We start from the raw sequence: 22,373 nt of genomic DNA, 5'->3' as shown, positions 1-22,373 counted from the left end.
TTATAGTCACAGTGCCACACCATGCATGCATACACATAGAAACTGTATTGAAAACAACAATTAATGGAATACAAGTAAACACTTGTACAAAAATGCAAAACGTCAACCTTACTGTTTCACTGCTTCACCTCAGGGAGCTCTGGTGGCCTCTCTCCACTGGTGCACTCTTCAGTGCTTGGTGCTGCTCTGTTAACTCACCAGAAAATGTCTTACTTCTGTCTGTTTTCACAATACCACAGCGCTGTGCATCACGCAGTTTAAGGTGATAACAGATGACACCATAACTGGTTTATTTCATGTTATGTCCAAAATGCACATGTGACTAATGATGACATTAAATTTAAACCCTTTGCATCCAGTGCCCTATTTTGCACAGACTACAAACCCTCTGCATAGCCAAAACATGTCTGCCGTACCTCAAACACACCTCGTACAAGTCACTAGCGTTCCTGTTTTGTCATGACTGTAGTACAACAAGTGGCCTCTGGAGGCATCTGACTAACTGTATATACATGTATTCATTAGTCTGAGTCAGGTGCACAGCTGGTGAGGTACACCACGACAATAGCTAACCGCAGCCTCGTTCACGCATGGACCACAGTTACTTTGAAAAGTTACTTTATTAGCAGCTGCCGACAACTTGTAACTAATAACTAATGTAACCTAAAGGTAACTAGTAATCTAACTTAGTTACTCTTAAGATTGACTAATCAGCAAAGTAACCTATAGCTACTTTTCTGAGCACTCAATCTTAAAAACAACCAAGTTACATTCCTAGTTACATTCAGCAGCTGTAACTGAAAAAGTAAATAATAAAGTAACTTTTTAAAGTAACTGTGGCAATGCTGGTATGGACCAGTATTTGTTAGCCACTATCTGGGATCACCTCGCTAATGCTCTGGAATGTTTTGTTGTTGTTGTTGTTGTCAGTAAAGTCAAACCCATCGTCCGAACCTCAACTCTGCCCGGTGACTCATCTACAGCTATCGGGAAGCCGACACCCATTCTCCTGATCACTACAACCTGTGTTTTGCATTTCAGATCATGTGCCTTAGACTTTCAAGATAGGGCCCATGGAGTGTTGGTTAAGATGAAGCATTACATTATGCTTTAGCCAGCGTGTTGGATAGTTATTAAAGACACACAGAGAAAAGGGTTATTATGCGCTCGTTTCATGCCATGAGAAATGGACGATGCACAGCAGCAGTGTGTGTTTGTGTATGTGGATGATCACAAATACAATCGTAACAAAATGTCAACAATCAGTGATGAAAGAAAGGAACAGAGAACGTGGGGTTCCAAAGTGCTGCCAGGGGGCAGGTACCTGTGGTGGCTTCAGTGTACAAAGGTTCCTGGGAGGATCCCTGATACACCCCATAAAGGCCGACCATGTAGCTGGTGCTGGGATTCAGCCCTGGGATGCCGAGACTGAACGCATCTCCAGACAGAGTGAGGTTCTGGCTCTCTGCCGTATTCTCCAAGTTAGTTACCTCAATGACAAAGCTGTCAAATTCCCCACCTGTGGAGCTCCAGGACACAATGAAGCTGTCCCATGTGACGTCAGAGATGGTGAGGTTCACCACCCTGGGATTCAGCGTTTCTGCTAAATAGAAGACGACAGCTGGATCAGCTGAAGGGCACAAAGGATTCTAAAAAGTTGGAATATTGATCACTATGTGAAAATAACAACATTTCTGGAATAAATTGCAACCTCCATCCAAACAGCCTCAAATACTTGAGTGAGAGGTTGAGATGAGTGCCTAAGAGTGGAAATATTTGCTCCATGTACCTGTAGCAGCAAAACCTTTGAGAGGTAAAGATCGTTTCCCTTCCACCACACCGTGTAACTTAATATCATATTGTGTCGAGGGCGACAAACCCTCTATTTCAGCCTTTCTCGCACTTCCTGGTAGTGTGGTCACATGGGGCTGCGTCATCCCTGTGGAAACACTGACTTCCACCCAAAAACTCTACAACACGTCTTCAGGTGCCGCCCAAACCAGGCTTAGCTAGTGGAGGTAATGTTTGTGACTGTGAGTTCTCCAAACAGGTCTGGGTTTAATTTTTCACCCTCAGGAGGTCATTGCAATCTGTTTCAGAATGGAAGGAGGCTCATTGTTTAGAGGACGAAGAGGATCTGGGGTCCTGAACGATCCCTGCATCCAAAGCCGACTCTGGGGATGTTTTGGGTGTCGCTGATGCTCAACATAATTACATCTGGAGAGGTTGGCTCAGGTGCTACAATAAATAAGAGCAGGTTAAAAACAATGAAAAGGTTACTTGGAATGGTGCTGGGAGGGGAAAATGACATAACCTGTGGAAGGAAAAACTTCAAAATGCAAAAAGTACATATTAAATATACACAAAACACATTCCTGATTCTACCTGCAAAAATTTGTGATAATCAAAAATGAGTCCGTCATCACAGGAGCAACAGCCATCAAAATCTTACTGGCCTTTTATGCAGCCAAGACATTCGTGGTAGTTGTGTTAGAATCATTTAAATGTCCTCCACTCGAGTGGAAGTACACAGCAGACGCCAAACTAGGGATGTTCTGATCCGATCACAGTTTTTAGCCCCTGATTTGATTCGAGCCATTTAATATATTGAGTAACAGCCAAAACAGAATCCAATACCTGCTATAAATAATTTCTTTTGGCTGTTCCCATTTTTGCTCGAGGTCACCACAGTGGATCCATCCCGGATCTGTTGTAGTGATTTGGCACGAGTTTTCCACGGTACGTCTTTCATGAAACAACTCCAGATGTATGAAAATAATGTGGCAGATGAATTCTCAGATAACTTGTGAGGACAATTAACCGCACAGCAAGCCGTATTTTTACATATATTCATAAAAAAAAAAAAAGAGCTAGCAGCCACAGCTAGTGGTGTCTGATATCAGTGCTCTGAGGCGGCGGCTCAGCGGCAAACACTGGCTGTCAAAGAGGCCGTGCCTCTTATTATGTGTACATTTATGGATTTATGTCTTAAAGCCTCTTAAATTGAGTAAAAATTCACCAACACAATGTAAAAATTCTGATAAATGGTTACTTAAAAAAATTGTGGCTACAAAGTAACACATAATAATTGAATTGTAATTGAATAGATTTTAAGTTCTACAATTTTTTGATTAAAAAGTATTGAATACATTAACTAAACTTAAACAACAAAAAATATTAAGTACATGTTAATAAAAGCAACAGTTGAAGTTTGTTGTGTTTAGTGACCAAGCGCGCCAAATAATGGAATATTGCCAAAAACTGTTTAGTAAATCCTAATCAATTTCACAAGGAAAGTAGCTGGTGTAGGATTTACACCGGATGCCCTTCCAGATGCAACTCCACATTACATGCAGAAATCTGGCAGGGGTGGGGTTTGAACCGGGAACTTTCCACACTGAAACCAAGTGCACTAACCACTTGGCCACCACCCCTGTCCAACCGCATATTCCAGCACATTGCTGCTTAATTCACTGCATTTGCACTGTTTTTCTTATTTATTTGTACCTAATATAATTATTTAATTTATGTTTAATTTGTATCATAGGACTTTAAATCTATTCAATAATATTGAACGTCACTTTGTTGCCATACGCAGCATCCTGACCAAACTTAAGCAAACTGCATTTTCCGTAAGGTTGGTCAGGATATTGGGTCGTGTAAATGTACTGAATCAGTGTGTTGGGCAGGGGAGGGGGCCAAGTGGTTAGTGCGCTAGATATCAGTGCGGAAGGTTCCCGGTAAATCCTACAGGAAAGTAGGATTTACCGGGAACCTTCCGCTTTCCTCGTAAAATTGACCTAGGATTTTCTAAATATTTTTGGTGATATACCTGATAATTGGTGTGCTATTACCAACACACTTCAACTTTTGCTTTATTAACATGTACTTATTTTTTGTTTGTTTAAGATTAGTTAATGTATTCAATACTTTTAATCAAAATTGTAGAAATTAAAATCTGTTCAATTATATTATGTGTCACTTTGTTGCCACAAATTTTTTAAGCAACCATTGTTCAAAATTTTTACAGTGCAGTTGTCATAAAAAGGGAACTAGCTATAGAGACCGAAACCTTTTTTTTAAAGTACCAGTCTGTAATATGTGTTCCCACACGAGGGCGAAGCTACTGAATACTGTGTTAAAATATAGCACAAGAAGAAGAACAGCCAGATGTGTAACACTAGCAGCTGCAGGTTTGGTGATTAAAACCACCCCCATTTTTCTCTTTTTCTGCAACTATATGTACTTATGTCTCCATATACATTTCTACACGCTTTACTTTTTCTTGTTCCCCCTTTTAATATAATTATTTAAGTAAATATTGGAGGAGTGGGGTACAATTAGTTATACCTAACAACTAACGTTAGCTTATCTAGCCGGCCTTAGCAACGTTCATTGTAGCTTACAAAATAGTTGGTTTGATAACAGTCTTCTCCTGTGATGTCTTATCCTTCTTATGTCTTATTACTTATTATATTATATATACCTTTTTCTTGAGCTGCTTGGGTGGGTAGGGAGAGTTCCCATGGATAAAAAGCTTTTTAACCTACCATCCCTGGTTCTCAAGACCAGGCACCTATGTAGCTCTTCTCTACTCTTTTCTGCTCTCCTATTTTACTCTTCCTTTTCAGATATTTAAATACCTTTGTACACTGGCATAGTTCCGCCTTAGAATTGGAATATAATATATAAGATATACCTTACTGAATTTTCATGCTTATTTTGCCTCTAACATTGGACATTTTAACATGGGTTTCTAAGGTAACCCGCTACTTTTGGAGGCAGGCTCAAGCACCCATTGAAGGAACTGTAACTTTTCCCTTCATCTGGGTTGCTTCAAGACGTGGCTTTGAACAAAATGCACAAAACCAACATCAATACTAAAAAAAAAAAAGCCAATATCAGCCAAGTTACCAATCCACTGATTGGAATCAGAACATCTCTACTTCAACTAACGGTGAAGCCATGCGTAGCTATTTTGGTCATTTTGCATGATGCAATTTACTTGACCTGGTAGAATTATTTCATTTGTTCAGCGGCAAACAAGACAGAATGTTGTGAAGGGAATTAGTTGTGCAGGTGTTCAGACAAAGAATTGACAGTTAGAGGTTGAAGGACAGGAAGATGTTCTGAAGGTCTGCCTAAAAATATTAACAGTACAGTGAGGTCACAGCGCCCATGCTGCTGGAAAAATAGATGGCATGTCACTTCTATTTGTTAACTATCATCTGGAGACCAAAAGCAGGACACAATCATCTCCATTTGGTATGTCATCATACCATGCCAAATGTTTCTACACATGATGATTGCAGTCATGTTTAAAGACTACCCATGCAGCAGATATTACTATTCAGAGTTGTGAGTATGTGACCAAGATAAACAGAAATTATTTCCCCTGGAATGGAACGGCGTGAAAGACCAGGGACATATGTTCTCATCAGTAACGATTCCAAAAGAGAAGCTGATACCTGTGACTGCAAGAGCTTGAAGTAGTGCAGATCTCTGGTTATTGGTTATCCCGTAAAGCTTTACGTGGTACTCTGTTGATGCCTTCAGGCTTTCAATTCGAGAGCCGGTCGCATCTCCTGGAAGGTGGACCTCTCCCATATCCTGTAATTGCTGTGTGTCGTTATATTCTACTGTAAAACTATCATAGGCACTGGGAGCTCTCAGTTTCCACGAGAGGTCAAATCCATCTGATGTGAGGCCTGAGATAGTCAGGGTTCCCGGCTCATCCTCAGGCTGCACCACAGAGAACGGGGACTCAGACGGGTCTAAATACACAAAGCTAATGACATTGTCCTCCGAGGGTGTGGGAGTCGTTAGCTCGCGGATGTCGGATTCAGCTATATAAATGTGAAAGAGGCTACAAAAAAGCAAACAGGCACAAATCAAGAAGTCCATCATTTCGGTTGAAGTGTGATTTGTTTCTTGGTGTTTATTGGCTGCGAATTTATTTAAAACTCAACAATTCTGTCTGTAGTAGAGCTAATAAATACTGTGCCTCTATTTAAAACAAACCAATTGAATACTGATGAAATGGCATTAATAAAAGTAGATGCTGAATATTTAACAAAATATAACTTAAATACAGTCGCCTCCAAAAGTGTTGGAATAACAGATTTGCAAACTGTTGTAGTACACTGAAGACATTAAGATGAGTATTAAACAACAGTTTAGAACGCCAGCTTTTATTTCTTGGTGTTCAGATATAAATGTGTTAACAACATAGAACTTTCTTACTTTTGCGTCAAGACTACCCAATCTTTGGACAAATAAAAATGTTGTAATAGATACAACAAGGCTTGGTACCATATCGCTTGTTTTCAGTAACAACATCAGCCTGTGACTCACTGACATTAAGTTTTTTTTTTCGTTTGCTCTGCTTTTCCAGACCTTTATTCATTGGTTTGTTTTGGCTCTGGTGATTGACCTGGCGAGTCCCCAACCTTCCAAATACAGAAAACACACTCCACCAAAGCCATCGGAGGGCGGATACATACAGTACCCTGTGTACTCGACACGCCATAATATATCTATATATTTAGATATATATATTTATATTTATATTTCTGGGGAAAACCTGGAACAACTTGTGATCAAAATGCAAATAGAAATTATTAAATTAAAAAACTGGTTTGATAGTAATAAATTGTCACTTAATATTTCAAAGACAAATTTAATGCTCTTTGGAAACCGAGAAATGAAAACAAAAGTAAATCTTAAAATTGACATGGTTCCTATTGAAAGGGTTAACCAACATAGATTTTTAGGAATAATAATCGATCACAGGATGTGCTGGAAACCCCACATTGCTAGCATACAATCCAAAATGGCCAGAAGTATTTCCATAATGGGGGAAAGCCAAACATTTCTTAGATCAGGAGTCCTTATATATTATTTATTGCACATTAATATTACCATATATTAGCTATGGCATTGAGGTATGGGGTAATACATATAAAAGTAATGTAGACACACTTTTTAAGTTACAGAAAGGGCAATAAGAATCATCCATCATGTAGGCTTCAGAGATCATACGAGTACACTGTTTTTACAATCCAAAATACTAAAATTTAGAGATCTTGCAGAATTAAAACTTTACAAATAATTTTTAAAGTGAAACAAAACCTACTATCAGATAACCTCCAAAATTGTTTAGTGAAAGAGAGGGAGGTTACAATTAAGAAGGAAATATAATTTAAAAAAACAGTGTGCTCGTACAACAATGAAACAAATGTGCCGAACGAGACATGGGGTGGATTTATGGAATAACCTAACTGAGGACATCAAAGTATGTACTACAGTACATCAATTCAAAAGAAATTTAAAACTCAAAATATTAAAAAAATATGAAACTGAATAACATAATTCTTACTATACATACAGGTGTGCTGTTTGTGGATCTAAACTGTTATATTATTTGGTCACGACGAATGTATGGGAAATATGAATGCACACGAGTTGCCCATGATACATGTGTGTGGGAAAAAAAAAACTGTTATATTATTATGTCATGTTGAGTACAGGGAAACGTGCATGCATGCATGATCATGGGTTGCATGGGTGCATGTATGTGGAAATGGGTGCATGTATGTGGAAAAAAAAAAGTACAAATTATTATATCATCAAGTTTAATCGAATATAGGTAATGTGCGTGCATGCATGCATGGGCTTGGGTGCCCATGGGTGCATGTATGTGGGTTAGAAGTGTTATATTGTCAAATCTCATTGAATCTAGTGTGTGTATTGGTGTATGCAAGGGTATTTGTGTATAGAGGTAGTGTATTTATGTAAATACATGTTGATATGTATAATGCAAGGTGTGTGTGTTATATAGGTATATATGATCTCAAAAATGTTTTATTTATTCTTGTCTGCGTAGTGAAAATAAAACATGTGAAAGGGGGTAGAACAATATAAGTTTTACTTCATTCTACTCCCTTTGAATAATGTACGGATTTTCAAGATGAATGTGCGCAAGGTATAAATGTTTTTAACTTGCTCCATAAAGTAGTCATCATATAAATGTACACGTAGCAGAGCCCGACTGATGTAGAGTTTTTTGGGGGTTGATACGATACGCCAGTAGATACATAAAAATGCCAGGTGATTCCAAACATTTCATGATCAACCCTTTATGACAAAGAAATGTAATTGAGGTTTTATGTTTTACAGTTTAAATATGAACTTTATTATAAATCAAATCAAATCAAGAGATCAATCACTAATGATTAAAATGCAGAGTGGTGCATACAGAGCAAAAAGAGAAGAAACACTCAGTGCATCATGGGAACCCCCCAGCAGTCTAAGTCTATAGCAGCATAACTAAGGGATGGTTCAGGGTCACCTGATCCAGCCCTAACTATAAGCTTTAGCAAAAAGGAAAATTTTAAGCCTAATCTTAAAAGTAGAGAGGGTGTCTGTCTCCCTGATCTGAATGGGAGCTGGTTCCACAGGAGAGGAGCCTGAAAGCTGAAGGCTCTGCCTCCCATTCTACTCTTACAAACCATAGGAACTACAAGTAAGCCTGCAGTCTGAGAGCGAAGCACTCTATTGGGGTGATATGGTACTATGAGGTCCTAAGTAAGATGGGACTTGATTATTCAAAATTATAAGTAAGAAGAAGATTTTAAATTCTATTCTAGAATTAACAGGAAGCCAATGAAGAGAGGCCAATATGGGTGAGATATGCTCTCTCTTCTAGTCCCCGTCAGTACTCTAGCTGCAGCATTTTGAATTAACTGAAGGCTTTTCAGGAATTTTAGGACAACCTGATAATAATGATTACAATAGTCCAGGCCTAGAGGAATAAATGCAATGAATTAGTTTTTTAGCATCACTCTGAGACAAGACCTTTCTAATTTTAGAGATATTGCGCAAATGCAAAAAAGCAGTCCTACATATTTGTTTAATATGCACATTGAATGACATATCCTGATCAAAAATGACTCCAAGATTTCTCACAGTATTACTAGAGGTCAGGGTAATGCCATCCAGAGTAAAGATCTGGTTAGACACCATGTTTCTAAGATTTGTGGGGCCAAGTACAATAACTTCAGTTTTATCTGAGTTTAAAAGCAGGAAATTAGAGGTCATCCATGCCTTTATGTCTGTAAGACAATCCTGCAGTATAGCTAATTGGTGTGTGTCCTCTGGCTTCATGGATAGATAAAGCTGGGTATCATCTGCGTAACAATGAAAATTTAAGCAATGCTGTCTAATAATACTGCCTAAGGGAAGCATGTATAAAGTGAATAAAATTGGTCCTAGCACAGAACCTTGTGGAACTCTATAATTAACCTTATTCTGTGAAGAAGATTCCCCATTTACATGAACAAATTGTAATCTATTAGATAAATATGATTCAAACCACCGCAGCGCAGTGCCTTTAATACCTATGGCATGCTCTAATCTCTGTAATAAAATTTTATGGTCAACAGTATCAAAAGCAGCACTGAAGTCTAACAGAACAAGCACAGAGATGAGTCCACTGTCTGAGGCCATAAGAAGATCATTTGTAACCTTCACTAATGCTGTTTCTGTACTATGATGAATTCTAAACCCTGACTGAAACTCTTCAAATAGACCATTCCTCTGCAGATGATCAGTTAGCTGTTTTACAACTACACTTTCAAGAATTTTTGAGAGAAAAGGAAGGTTGGAGATTGGCCTATAATTAGCTAAGATAGCTGGGTCAAGTGGTGGCTTTTTAAGCAATGGTTTAATTACTGCCACCTTAAAAGCCTGTGGTACATAGGCTGTGGTACATAAAGACAGATTGATCATATTTAAGATCGAAGCATTAATTAATGGTAGGGCTTCCTTATGCAGCCTGGTAGGAATGGGGTCTAATAGACATGTTGATGATTTGGAGGACATAACTAATGAAAATAACTCTGACAGAACAATCGGAGAGAAAGAGTGTAACCAAATACCGGCATCACTGAAAGCAGCCAAAGAGAACGATATGTCTTTGGGATGGTTATGAGTAAGTTTTTCTCTAATAGTTAAAATTTTAGTAGCAAAGAAAGTCATGAAGTCATTACTAGTTAAAGTTAAAGGAATACTCGGCTCAATAGAGCTCTGACTCTTTGTCAGCCTGGCTACAGTGCTGAAAAGAAACCTGGGGTTGTTCTTATTTTCTTCAATTAGTGATGAGTAGTAAGATGTCCTAGCTTTACGGAGGGCTTTTTTATAGAGCAACAGACTCTTTTTCCAGGCTAAGTGAAGATCTTCTAAATTAGTGAGACGCCATTTCCTCTTCAACTTACGGGTTATCTGCTTTAAACTGCGAGTTTGTGAGTTATACCACGGAGTCAGGCACTTCTGATTTAAGGCTCTCTTTTTCAGAGGAGCTACAGCATCCAAAGTTGTCCTCAATGAGGATATAAAACTATTGACGAGATAATCTATCTCACTCACAGAGTTTAGGTAGCTACTCTGCCCTGTGTTGGTATATGGCATTGGAGAACATAAAGAATTAATCATATCCTTAAACCTAGTTACAGCGCTTTCTGAAAGACTTGTACTGTAATGAAACTTATTCCCCACTGCTGGGTAGTCCATTAAAGTAAATGTAAATGTTATAAAGAAATGATCAGACAGAAGGGGGTTTTCAGGGAATACTGTTAAGTCTTCAATTTCCATACCATAAGTCAGAAGAAGATCTAAGGTATGATTAAAGTGGTGGGTGGACTCATTTACATTTTGAGCAAAGCCAATTGAGTCTAATAATAGATTAAATGCCGTGTTGAGGCTGTCATTCTCAGCATCTGTGTGGATGTTAAAATCGCCCACTATAATTATCTTATCTGAGCTAAGCACTAAGTCAGACAAAAGGTCTGAAAATTCACAGAGAAACTCACAGTAACGACCAGGTGGACGATAGATAACAACAAATAAAACTGGTTTTTGGGACTTCCAATTTGGATGGACAAGACTAAGAGACAAGCTTTCAAATTAATTAAAGCTCTGTCTGGGTGAATAACTGTGAACATAACCAACAACCTACTAAAGTACTTCACGCTGCCTTCACTTGGCTTGGCAGTCGCCATGTCACATTGCTTAGCATTTACATAAAATAGCTAGACATCTCATTTATTCTGGCCCCACCTACTTGGTGGCATACCAACTAGCTGTTGATTGTCATTGTAAAATACCTACTCTGTTTGAAAATGAGTGGCGGCTGGTTGCTTTTCCTCTGTGTCTTGTAGCTCATGTGACCAAGGGGTGATGGTGGTCCCAGCTGTGCTTGACAGCATTGTGAACAATTCCCTCAGAAGGTACATCTGAGATGCAAGCCTAGATCTGTTTTGGTTAAAGAAAATCCTTCTCTGCTCTACTCCACTATGAAGCTAAGAGTGGTGATGCAAAATGCAAAATTTGCACTGTGCACAATTTCTCCAATCACAGCCACATAAGCCTATAACTTCTTCTGGGTGTTTGGGTGTCTTGGTGGCTTTCCTCACTCTTCTCCTTCACGCTTTTAATATATAGATGATTTACCGCCCCCTGCTGAAATGGCGTGAGTCCGGAATGTAATTATCAATGTCCATTGTTCAGTGTTGTTAGCTAATATCCATAGTTTCTCCAAAAATATTAGTCCTATCAACGTTCTGTTTTGGCGGCATACCAAATGGAAAATGTCAGCTCTCCCCAGTTTGTCCGTGATTGAAGCTATACGCACGCACACAAACAGTTTTTGACTTTTCTGCATTCTGCCACAAGCCGTGCTTTTATTTTTTACACACCCACAAATAGAGATGGTGGAAGAGATCAAACACACTACACTTCCCACTCACGGTAACGGCAACATGACACTAAATAAAATGACTAAACCAATTGAACTATCAATCAATCAATCAACATTTATTTCTAAAGCACTTTACTACTACAAAAACACAATAAATCAATAACACTAACAACACTGTTAAAATAACATGAATAACAATAATAAATTTTAAACTCTAAAACCACAAACTCTCATGGTGCATTGCAGCACAACATCCATTGTTGACTGTTATTAGCTAATATCACCAATTTCTCCAAAAATATTAGTTCTATCAACTTTCCGTTTTCCTTGACTCAAAATACGAGGTCTGTTAGAAAAGTATTGTACCTTTTATTTTTTCAAAACTATATGGATTTGATTCATATGTTTTTATGTCAGCCAAGCTTGAACCTTCGTGCGCATGCATGAGTTTTTCCACGCCTGTCGGTTGCATCATTCGCCTGTGGGCAGGCTTTGAGTGAGCATTGCTCCACCCCTCTCGTCGTTGTTTCATTGCGAGGAAATGGCGGAATGATTTGGGCTTTTATTCCATCAGAATTTTTTCAGAAACTGTTAGAGACAGGCAAGCTGGAAACCATTCGAAAAATTTATCTGGCTTTCGGTGAAAATTTTACGGGCTTCACAGAGAATAAGGAGCGTTACTACAGCTTTAAGGACGACCCACAATGGCGCACAGCGCGCCGCACTCCGAGCCGCCATCGAGAGGCAGGAACCACCACATCATTTCTAAATGGATTGCTGTGTGGAGCCGGGACCGCTTGTGCAATTTCTTCCAACACGAGAGATGTCAATTGAAACAAAGGAGAGGATTATCAAACTCTTAAAAGAGAGTAAATCATCACACAATGTTGCAAAAGATGTTGGTTGTTCACAGTCAGCTGTGTCTAAACTCTGGACCAAATACAAACAACATGGGAAGGTTGTTAAAGGCAAACATACTGGTAGACCAAGGAAGACATCAAAGCGTCAAGACAGAAAACTTAAAGCAAAAATCGAAAATGCACAACAAAACAAATGAGGAACGAATGGGAGGAAACTGGAGTCAACGTCTGTGACCGAACTGGAAGAAACCGCCTAAAGGAAATGGGATTTACATACAGAAAAGCTAAATGAAAGGCATCATTAACACCTAAACAGAAAAAAACAAGGTTACAATGGGCTAAGGAAAAGCAATTGTGGACTGTGGATGACTGGATGAAAGTCATATTCAGTGATGAATCTCGAATCTGCATTGGGCAAGGTGATGATGCTGGAACTTTTGTTTGGTGTCTTTCCAATGAGATTTATAAAGATGACTGCCTGAAGAGAACATGTAAATTTCCACAGTCATTGATGATATGGGGCTGCATGTCAGGTAAAGGCACTGGGGAGATGACTGTCATTACATCATCAATAAATGCACAAGTTTATGTTGATATTTTGGACAATTGAAAGGATGTTTGGGGATGATGAAATCATTTTTCAAGATGATAATGCATCTTGCCATAGAGCAAAAACTGCAAAAACATTCCTTGCAAAAAGACACATAGGGTCAATGTCATGGCATAGGGTCAATGTCAACGAGCAGATCTGATATGATGCAGGTGTTAATTTGGGGGATGAAAATTTACAGGGTGATTCCATAATTTTTTCCTCAGAATTGAGTGATTCCATATTTTTTTCCTCTGCTTGGTCTAAAAAAGTAACCGTTACTGACTGCCACAATCTTTTTTTCTTGATTTCTTATAGTGTTTCTTAAAGCCAGAAAGTTGCCATTTGAAATGACTTTAGTTTTGTGTCATGTCTGTGATCTGCTTTTTTCTACAAAATTAAACAACTGAATGAACATCCTCTGAGGCCGGTGATTCCATAATTTTTGCCAGGAGTTGTATAATATATATATAAAAAAAAAATCTTGAACAAAAAATACAGCACAAACACAGGAATGACTCATTTTTAAGTCTGGAAAAAAGAGGCCTGTTCCTCTGATTTGTTGCTTTGGATGGAAAAATAACGCTGCTTTTTGAGAGGTTGAATCTTTCGATGTCTCTCCCACAGGTTGTGTCTCCGTGATAAGGCTGGTTTTTACTTCCACGCTGCACATCTGCATCGTCACAACAGACATTCAGAGACTGTTGCGTGGCTGCTCACCTTTACAGATCTGTGACACCACCAGGCACAGTGGTACATGGTGCAGCTTTCACCTTGTTAGCCTAGCATAGCCTAGCCTATCCTAGCATAGCCTAGCCTAGCAGTTTCCTGTGTGCTGATAGTCTGCATTCCTTGAAACACATATCAAGCTCATCCAGGTGCAACATTAGTCTGTTAGCAAAACCAGGTCACGTTTGTCTCTGGGTAAACTGCGCTTGTGTGCACTTTATGCACGTATGTATCTACACTCAACAAAAATATAAACGCAATACTTGGTTTTTCTCCCATTTTGTATGAGATGAACTCAAAGATCTAAAACTTTTTCCACATACACAATATCACCATTTCCCTCAAATATTGTTCACAAACCAGTCTAAATCTGTGATAGTGAGCACTTCTCCTTTGCTGAGATAATCCATCCCACCTCACAGGTGTGCCATATCAAGATGCTGATTAGACACCATGATTAGTGCACAGGTGTGCCTTAGACTGCCCACAATAAAAGGCCACTTTGAAAGGTGCAGTTTTATCACACAGCACAATGCCATAGATGTCGCAAGATTTGAGGGAGCGTGCAATTGGCATGCTGACAGCAGGAATGTCAACCAGAGCTGTTGCTCGTGTATTGAATGTTTGTTTCTCTACCATAAGCCATCTCCAAAGGCGTTTCACAGAATTTGGCAGTACATCCAACCAGCTTCACAACCGCAGACCACGTGTAACCACACCAGCCCAGGACCTCCACATCCAGCATGTTCACCTCCAAGATGGTCTGAGACCAGCCACTCGGACAGCTGCTGAAACAATCGGTTTGCATAACCAAAGAATTTCTGCACAAACTGTCAGAAACCATCTCAGGGAAGCTCATCCGCATGCTCGTCGTCCTCATCAGGGTCTCGATCAGGTAACCGACTTGAGTGGACATATGCTCACATTCGCTGGCGTTTGGCACGTTGGAGAGGTGTTCTCTTCACGGATGAATCCCGGTTCACACTGTCCAGGGCAGATGGCAGACAGCGTGTGTGGCGTCGTGTGGGTGAGCGGTTTTCTGATGTCAATGTTGTGGATCGAGTGGCCCATGGTGTCGGTGGGGTTATGGTATGGGCAGGCGTCTGTTATGGACGAAGAACACAGGTGCATTTTATTGATGGCATTTTGAATGCACAGAGATACCGTGACAAGATCCTGAGGCCCATTGTTGTGCCATACATCCAAGAACATCACCTCATGTTGCAGCAGGATAATGCATGGCCCCATGTTGCAAGGATCTGTACACAATTCTTGGAAGCTGAAAATGTCCCAGTTCTTGCATGGCCGGCATACTCACCGGACATGTCACCCATTGAGCATGTTTGGGATGCTCTGGACCGGAGTATACGACAGCGTGTACCAGTTCCTGCCAATATCCAGCAACTTCGCACAGCCATTGAAGAGGAGTGGACCAACATTCCACAGGCCACAATTGACAACCTGATCAACTCTATGCGAAGGAGATGTGTTGCACTGCATGAGGCAAATGGTGGTCACACCAGATACTGACTGGTATCCCCCCCAATAAAACAAAACTGCACCTTTCAGAGTGGCCTTTTATTGTGGGCAGTCTAAGGCACACCTGTGCACTAATCATGGTGTCTAATCAGCATCTTGATATGGCACACCTGTGAGGTGGGATGGATTATCTCAGCAAAGGAGAAGTGCTCACTATCACAGATTTAGACTGGTTTGTGAACAATATTTGAGAGAAATGGTGATATTGTGTATGTGGAAAAAGTTTTAGATCTTTGAGTTCATCTCATACAAAATGGGAGCAAAACCAAAAGTGTTGCGTTTATATTTTTGTTGAGTGTATTTTAGTAAGATAGAGTAAGAATATCTAATACAAGTATGCTGGGCCTGATTTGAGATTGGTTATGATCGATCAATTGATCAGTGTCAGAGATCAAGGTCAAACTTCTAGCCCAATGCTAATATATAGAAGAAGTGAATCTTATAGGCCCTGGATTCCGTCATGTAAATGACTGTAGGTTCATTCATGAACTGTCCATTATTTGATCAGTGTGCACCAGGAACCTGAATAGTTGATGCTATTTTTCACCTGTGAACATGTGAACACTTTTGACGTGTTGGTAAATTTATTTTGTGTTCACTCAAGAGGTTTTCTAGAGTTTGCAGCATTGACAAGCAGAGCGAGGTACGCCTATGCAGTATTTTTAAGTTTTACAACTCAAAGCTGTATGTTTTAATGCATTTTGATCAAATTCTGCTTCTGTCACTTCACGGCGGCTGTGCTTGTTTCTCCAGGTAACACTGGAGTTGTGTCAGGAAGGGTCACCGGCGTAAAACTTGTGCCGAGTATCAATGTGGATCTATCCGCTGTGGCGACCCCGAACAAAAAACGGGAGCAGCCAAATGGACAACAACAACAAAATTTTTAATAACATTGTAACACTCGTACTTCCAAGACGGCGTGACTCGCTGTTACTAGTAGCAAAGTTAAACAACATCAGATTGTTCATGTTGCTTGATCCATTTCACAATAAGACATTTAATGCCAGCATCCCTCCTAATACTTTTATTGTGAAAGGCATGTTGTCAGTGTTCCTTGCAAGTGAGTTTAACTTGACAACACTGAGGAGACGCTAGCTAAAATCAACTTGTTGGATAACACCAACAAATTTCCCACTATTTGTATGACGTTTCAGTAAGTACATAAGCTGAATAAAATCTTATATTTGCTGTGAGTTCAAATTTAAATAAACTGTGTTCAGGAGGTGAGACATTGAGAATGAGCTTTTTCCAATATTTTAAATGTTCTGTTTAATTTTGTCTGACTCTCTTACAATAACTTGTTTAATAGGAATCCATTTATTTCATATAACTGATAATAAAACTGATTTTTTTAAAGCAATATGAAATACTATATTCAAATAATAATATAAGTACATCCCACCTTCAAACACAGCCTCATATGACCATCCATGAGAAATCTACTTAAGCTCACAATTTTCTACAGGAATACAAACTGCTTACAGGCACTGCACTAGTATAGGAAAATGGCTAGTTTTATGAAAATTAATTCAGATATTTTTTGTTTGTAAACTTGAGTGTTTTAAAGCACATATAACATTGCTTCTACATACCTAATACTTTGAAATGCAGGTGTGATCGCTGAGGTAAATTGGACAAGTCAAGTCAAGTCTGAGAGCACAACACCACGGAACTGCCCCAGGTCCTGGATGGCAACCACGAAGGCAGACAACCAGACTGGTTGTCTTAAATTTGACCAGCCACCTTATTTCAGCATGCAGTGTGTGCCGATAGTGCATGGTTATTTTGGGGGCTGCGTGTCATTTGAAACACAGACGTGCAGCGGGACAGAAGTAAAAACCACCCATTACATAGAGGACAGACCATCTCACGAGGCATGTCTGAGAGCATGACATACCTCACAGCATCTAAATGAGCCAGTCAGGCCAGATTTAGCTGACAGCAGCATTTTCCTTCACAGTCACAGAGCTGTGGGATTTAATTGTTTAAAATGAAAATCAATGACAACTGCACCAAAATGCACATAACTCCACTTCCATAATATGACCCCTTTAAAGATGCGCACGGTCTCATTTCACAAGTTATTATGAGAGATATGGTAAAATACCTAGTACCTGTGACAGCATGGGCGAGCACAGAGGGAGTGCGACGCCCGTGTGAGATACCGTACAGTTCATATCATAGCCTGTGGCGTCCATCAGGTTTGAGACGGTCATGTTACGGACATCACCCGCCGCTCTGAGCTCCAGTGTATCAAACTGCTGCTGAGAGTCACCGAGCCGGATTACAAAGCCGTCAAAATGTCCTGACACAGTGCTCCAGGACAGGTTGAGGTTATGGGGGCTCACAGATGCAGCGGTTACGGGCCCCAACAGTGGGACGTCCTCTGAACAAAAACAGAACACGACTCATCAGTTATGGTCTGGACTCCGGTTGTATGCCGACGATGTGACTGTTGTTTAAACTGCACGTGCGGTGTCGATAAACCTGTCGTAGCTACGGCAAACAGGGGCTGCGTGTTCTGGCCACCACGCTGGGTACAACTTTACATTGTAGCTCATGCTGGCTTTGAGCCCGGCCATAACCGTGGAGCGCACGTCTCCAAGGAGAGCGCGGCCCATTGCCTGCGAGCAGAGCAACTCCCTGACTTCCACTATAAAGTTATCAAAGCTCTGTTTCCTGTCCGCCATGAGAGAGAAAATCTGTCTGAGGTAATGTTAGAAACGATAAGCCTGGACAGATCAGGCTCTTCAGCTACAGGGAGGAGAAAAAAAAACAAAAAAACAATATAGCATTATTGATTTGTTTTTTCCAGTCTGCAGGCTGATGTGAATTTTACAGCAAATTAAAATAATAATATAATATATAAAAAATATAAATCAGAGTACCTGTTGATGCCACTGTACTGACAGCACTTGTTCGGGATCCCTTGATTGACCCGTAGAGGTAGGCTATATAGTCAGTGCTGGGCCTAAGCCCTGGGACGTGTTGGGATGTTACATTGTGGATATGTTATATTCCTTTGGCTCCATCAGCCAATCAGAGTCAATATCTCCAGGATAAAAGCATCAAACTCTCCTTCAGTGTCATTCCAGAGGATTGAAAAGCTCTCTGATGTTACGTTATAGACATACAGTTTGCCAACCACTGGTTCATCCACTAGAGACAGAAAGCAGGGTTAGATCACGCCGATACGTGTAAAAATATGTGAAATAAACCTTTAGATGGTTTGTTTGACACTCACCACCCACCTACTGGGAGTTGAACAATTTAGTAAAAGATTATATACATCATGCATAGTTTTACATAAAAAGTGTACCAAAAAATTCATCCTTCAGCACTTTGGAAATGTTGTCAGTCTGTTCATTTAAAATTAGGTGCATCACGTAGAGTCACGTACACATACAGTTGTGGCCAGACGTTTACACCCATCCATCCTTTACATGGACGTCATGGTTGTCATGGTGATAATTAGCTTTGAGTGATGACATGATAAAGTGTTCTTTTTTGGGGGGCAGAATGACGTACAACCTTCATCTATAATATAAAATATAATGCGTGTTTTTTTTATCATTTGCAGTTGTTTAATTATTAAGATCCCATTGTCTTACATACAATTTGTACATGTTCAATGCAGAAACTCTCTCTCTCTCTCCCTCTTTCTCTCTCTCTATATATTAAAATAGGTGTGTTATCAGGCTACAAATACATCATTTTCAGTTTGAAGTGTTTATTTGTAGCTAGTTTTTACATAATTTATGAACATGACCTTTTGAAAACAGTGGAAATGAGCATTGAGCTAATTTAGCAGATGTTAGCATGCACGCTAACAACCACTAAATGTCTTTTAAATCACTTCATAGTTGTTATTAGGTTACAAAAAAGAATTTTCAATTTTATATGTTTATTTTGCACTAGCCTTTACATAATTTGACAAAGAGGTTATGTTTACACACAAATGGAGTTTGCAGCTAGCTAGACCAGACTGTGACATCACGGTGCAGCTCTACTCTGATTGGCTGTCACCTCTGCCAGTCAAAAACCAAACTGAACAGACTGAAATAGAATGTGCCCTTTTGGCCTCTGAAAATAGGTCAAGGTTAGCCATCTTTGAACTTGTTCAAGGTCTGTGTACCAAAGATGTTCCCTGTGAATTTCAAGACCTTGGCAGTAATAGGACTGGACTTATGATGAGCACAGACAGATGGATGACAGACGGATGGACCAAAGCCTTCGCAATACCTGCTTGGGTAGAAATGGTGAAAATTTATTTTATTTTTACATCAGCACAGGGTCGGCTGAAATGTTCTACCTCTTACATGATTACTTCAATAACAAGCAGATCAAATCAAATCAATTTTATTTATATAGCGCCAAATCACAACAAACAGTTGCCCCAAGGCGCTTTATATTGTAAGGCAAGGCAACTAACCGATGATCTTTGAAGGTGAAAATGTATATCTATCTATCTATCTATCTATCTATCTATCTATCTATCTATCTATCTATCTATCTATCTATCTATCTATCTATCTATCTATCTATCTATCTATCTATCTATCTATCTATCTATCTATCTATCTATCTATCTATCTATCTATCTATCTATCTATCTATCTATCTATCTATCTATCTATCTATCTATCTATCTATCTATCTATCTATCTATCTATCTATCTATAATCCTCTTTGTGAGATCTGACCTGAGCTCTTTGGATCTTCCCATTGTGCTGTGTGGAGGTCATTCTAATGAGTACTGTCAAATAAATAATTTTTAATTTTGACACACAGAACCTACCACCTGTAAATAATTGCAATCACATATTGGAAGTTAAGATGCGCTGGCAAGTTAAAATGCATTTTGGTACTTTCAGCATCACTGATTTAATAATCGAAATGGGTGGATGTATAATTTCAGCCCTGTGCTTATTTCAGAAAACTCAAAATAAATTAAAATGTACGCCAAAGATGTTAGTTGTATAATCATTCTACCCCAGTAAAAAAGAAACATTGACTCAAAACACAACCATGAGACGCTGTGACGAGTACAAGCGTCTGATCACAGCTGTATATTAATTTTTTTGCTGTGATCACATTTTCTTTTTTTTTAAAGTTGTGTATCACCGCATAACAGAGTTAAAAGCAACAGATTTTGAACTTTCAGTTGCATAGTACAAGAATTATGAATTATCTCTCCCTAACCACGACCTTACAGTCTCGATTTATTTCACACTACATCTCCTGCAAAGGTCATAGTTTCCTAAATGTGTTTCAGGAAAAAAAAGGGCTCCACAGCAAGAAATGCAAAACGGTTGCACAGGTGGCTTTGAAACTGACATTTCTTCTTCCGTGTGCACCAAAAGGACCAGATTTGTTTCCTGCACACGGTATTGTTTAGGTAAAGTGCGCTTATTTGAAAATGTATCTGTGTCACCGGTTGGAGTGCTGCGAGTGCACCTGCTCTCTGAGTGACCGACGGTTTAGGTTAGGTTTCGGGTTTGGATTTGATGTACAGTGAAGACAAGCATGAGAGAGATATGACCTTACATTCTGTGGAGCACTTTTGTTTAACCCTGCCAATCGAAGTTGCTTTTTACTAACTCTAAAATATAACAGGTCATAAATACATGCTTGCACAAACGAACTATGGGCTATTTTTTGGGTGAGGTTAGTCGCTTATTGATGTTTACTTGGATACACTCTACCTCATTGGTCTCCCATTGCCATTTTTTTGACCCGCTGTCCCGACCAAATGGCCCCTCCTAAAAATCGTTCGCCCTGTCTTCACTGTGCATGCATCATTTTGGAGCATCAGCAGTGATTCGATTCTTACACCATTAGGTCTATGACACTGGTTTTAAAATTGAGAATTAAGAAAAGTCTTCAAAATTCTTACCTACTGTACCTACAGAGAACCGGCCCCACTAGGGAGAGGATTAATTGTGCATGAATTGAGTATACAAATTATGGGGGTTCATTGTCGTCCGCAACAAAATTGGCCAAAAATGATAAACGTCCCAATATGAATTATGGATATATTAATAATGTATAGCGAATATATGAGGAACAATCACAGATGTATAAAGCATATATTGAGGAAATGGATCGGACGCATTGCGATTATCATGGAAATATTACAGATGTATTGTGAATGCATCGCGCACATGTGGCGGCAACAGCGGTTGTATTGTGCGTGCGCGGCATCTGCATTGCTGTCATAACAGAAGCGCACTCGGGCCTGTCGGCATCACTATTCACACCAACACCACAGCCTCTGGAGCAACTGCTGGACTTGGACACGTTGATTAGTACGTTGTTGGATGGCAGCAACTATCACACTACGTCTTTGGGGATCCATAACTACATCAGTAAGTCTCCACAGCTGGACTGGCACTGACTGGCAGGTATGCTGATTTCTGTTTGTTATGCATTCGCAAATTGTCTGCAAATCAGATGCAAAGCAGACGTAATACAAACACTTTATTCGTGGCCGCTCTTTATGCATTCGCTACAACTTATTTTAGCTTGTGATGTGGACGTGATAGGCACGCTATATATCTGTTTTACACACTGTCCCAGTCTGCTGCCAAACCGCAATACCCTGTCAGTTGCAGATATCAGTGGATAATGGTGGATATACAGCACATAGATTGAGTATTTATTGAGTATGTAAGGCGGATGTAATCCGCAACCAAAATGTTGTGCCACTCAAAAATCCTGGCAACAGAAAAACGTGCCTGTGCGGATAACTGCAGACGTGTGCGGGTCGGCGCCGACTCATACAAGCATGTTTCACGGATAATGCGGCTGTTTAGCGATTATATAACCACTTTTGTGCGCAATTCATATGCAAATCTTCCTAAACACCAGTGGGACAGGGCCCACACGCGTGAATGATTAC

At 39.7% G+C, this 22,373-nt stretch overlaps 1 protein-coding gene across 4 annotated transcripts in view; it reads right to left on the bottom strand.

Moving 5' to 3' along the window:
- Nucleotides 1-22,373, bottom strand: part of LOC117529194 (tenascin-like) — a 101,025-nt gene that overhangs the window by 45,972 nt on the left and 32,680 nt on the right. For 2 of the 4 annotated variants that reach the window (XM_034191894.1, XM_034191895.1), the window contains one exon: nt 1,325-1,603. The exons of the other annotated variants lie outside the window; for them this stretch is intronic. In XM_034191894.1, the coding sequence (XP_034047785.1) occupies nt 1,325-1,603 (279 nt within the window). The remainder of the gene's footprint in view (nt 1-1,324; nt 1,604-22,373) is intronic. 4 annotated transcript variants of the gene reach the window in all.

Source organism: Thalassophryne amazonica, chromosome 17 (assembly GCF_902500255.1).
Source record: "Thalassophryne amazonica chromosome 17, fThaAma1.1, whole genome shotgun sequence".
In the NCBI taxonomy this organism is placed as follows: domain Eukaryota; kingdom Metazoa; phylum Chordata; class Actinopteri; order Batrachoidiformes; family Batrachoididae; genus Thalassophryne; species Thalassophryne amazonica.
Note: the sequence above shows the minus strand (reverse complement) of the source record. Positions and strands in the feature narration are given on the sequence as shown.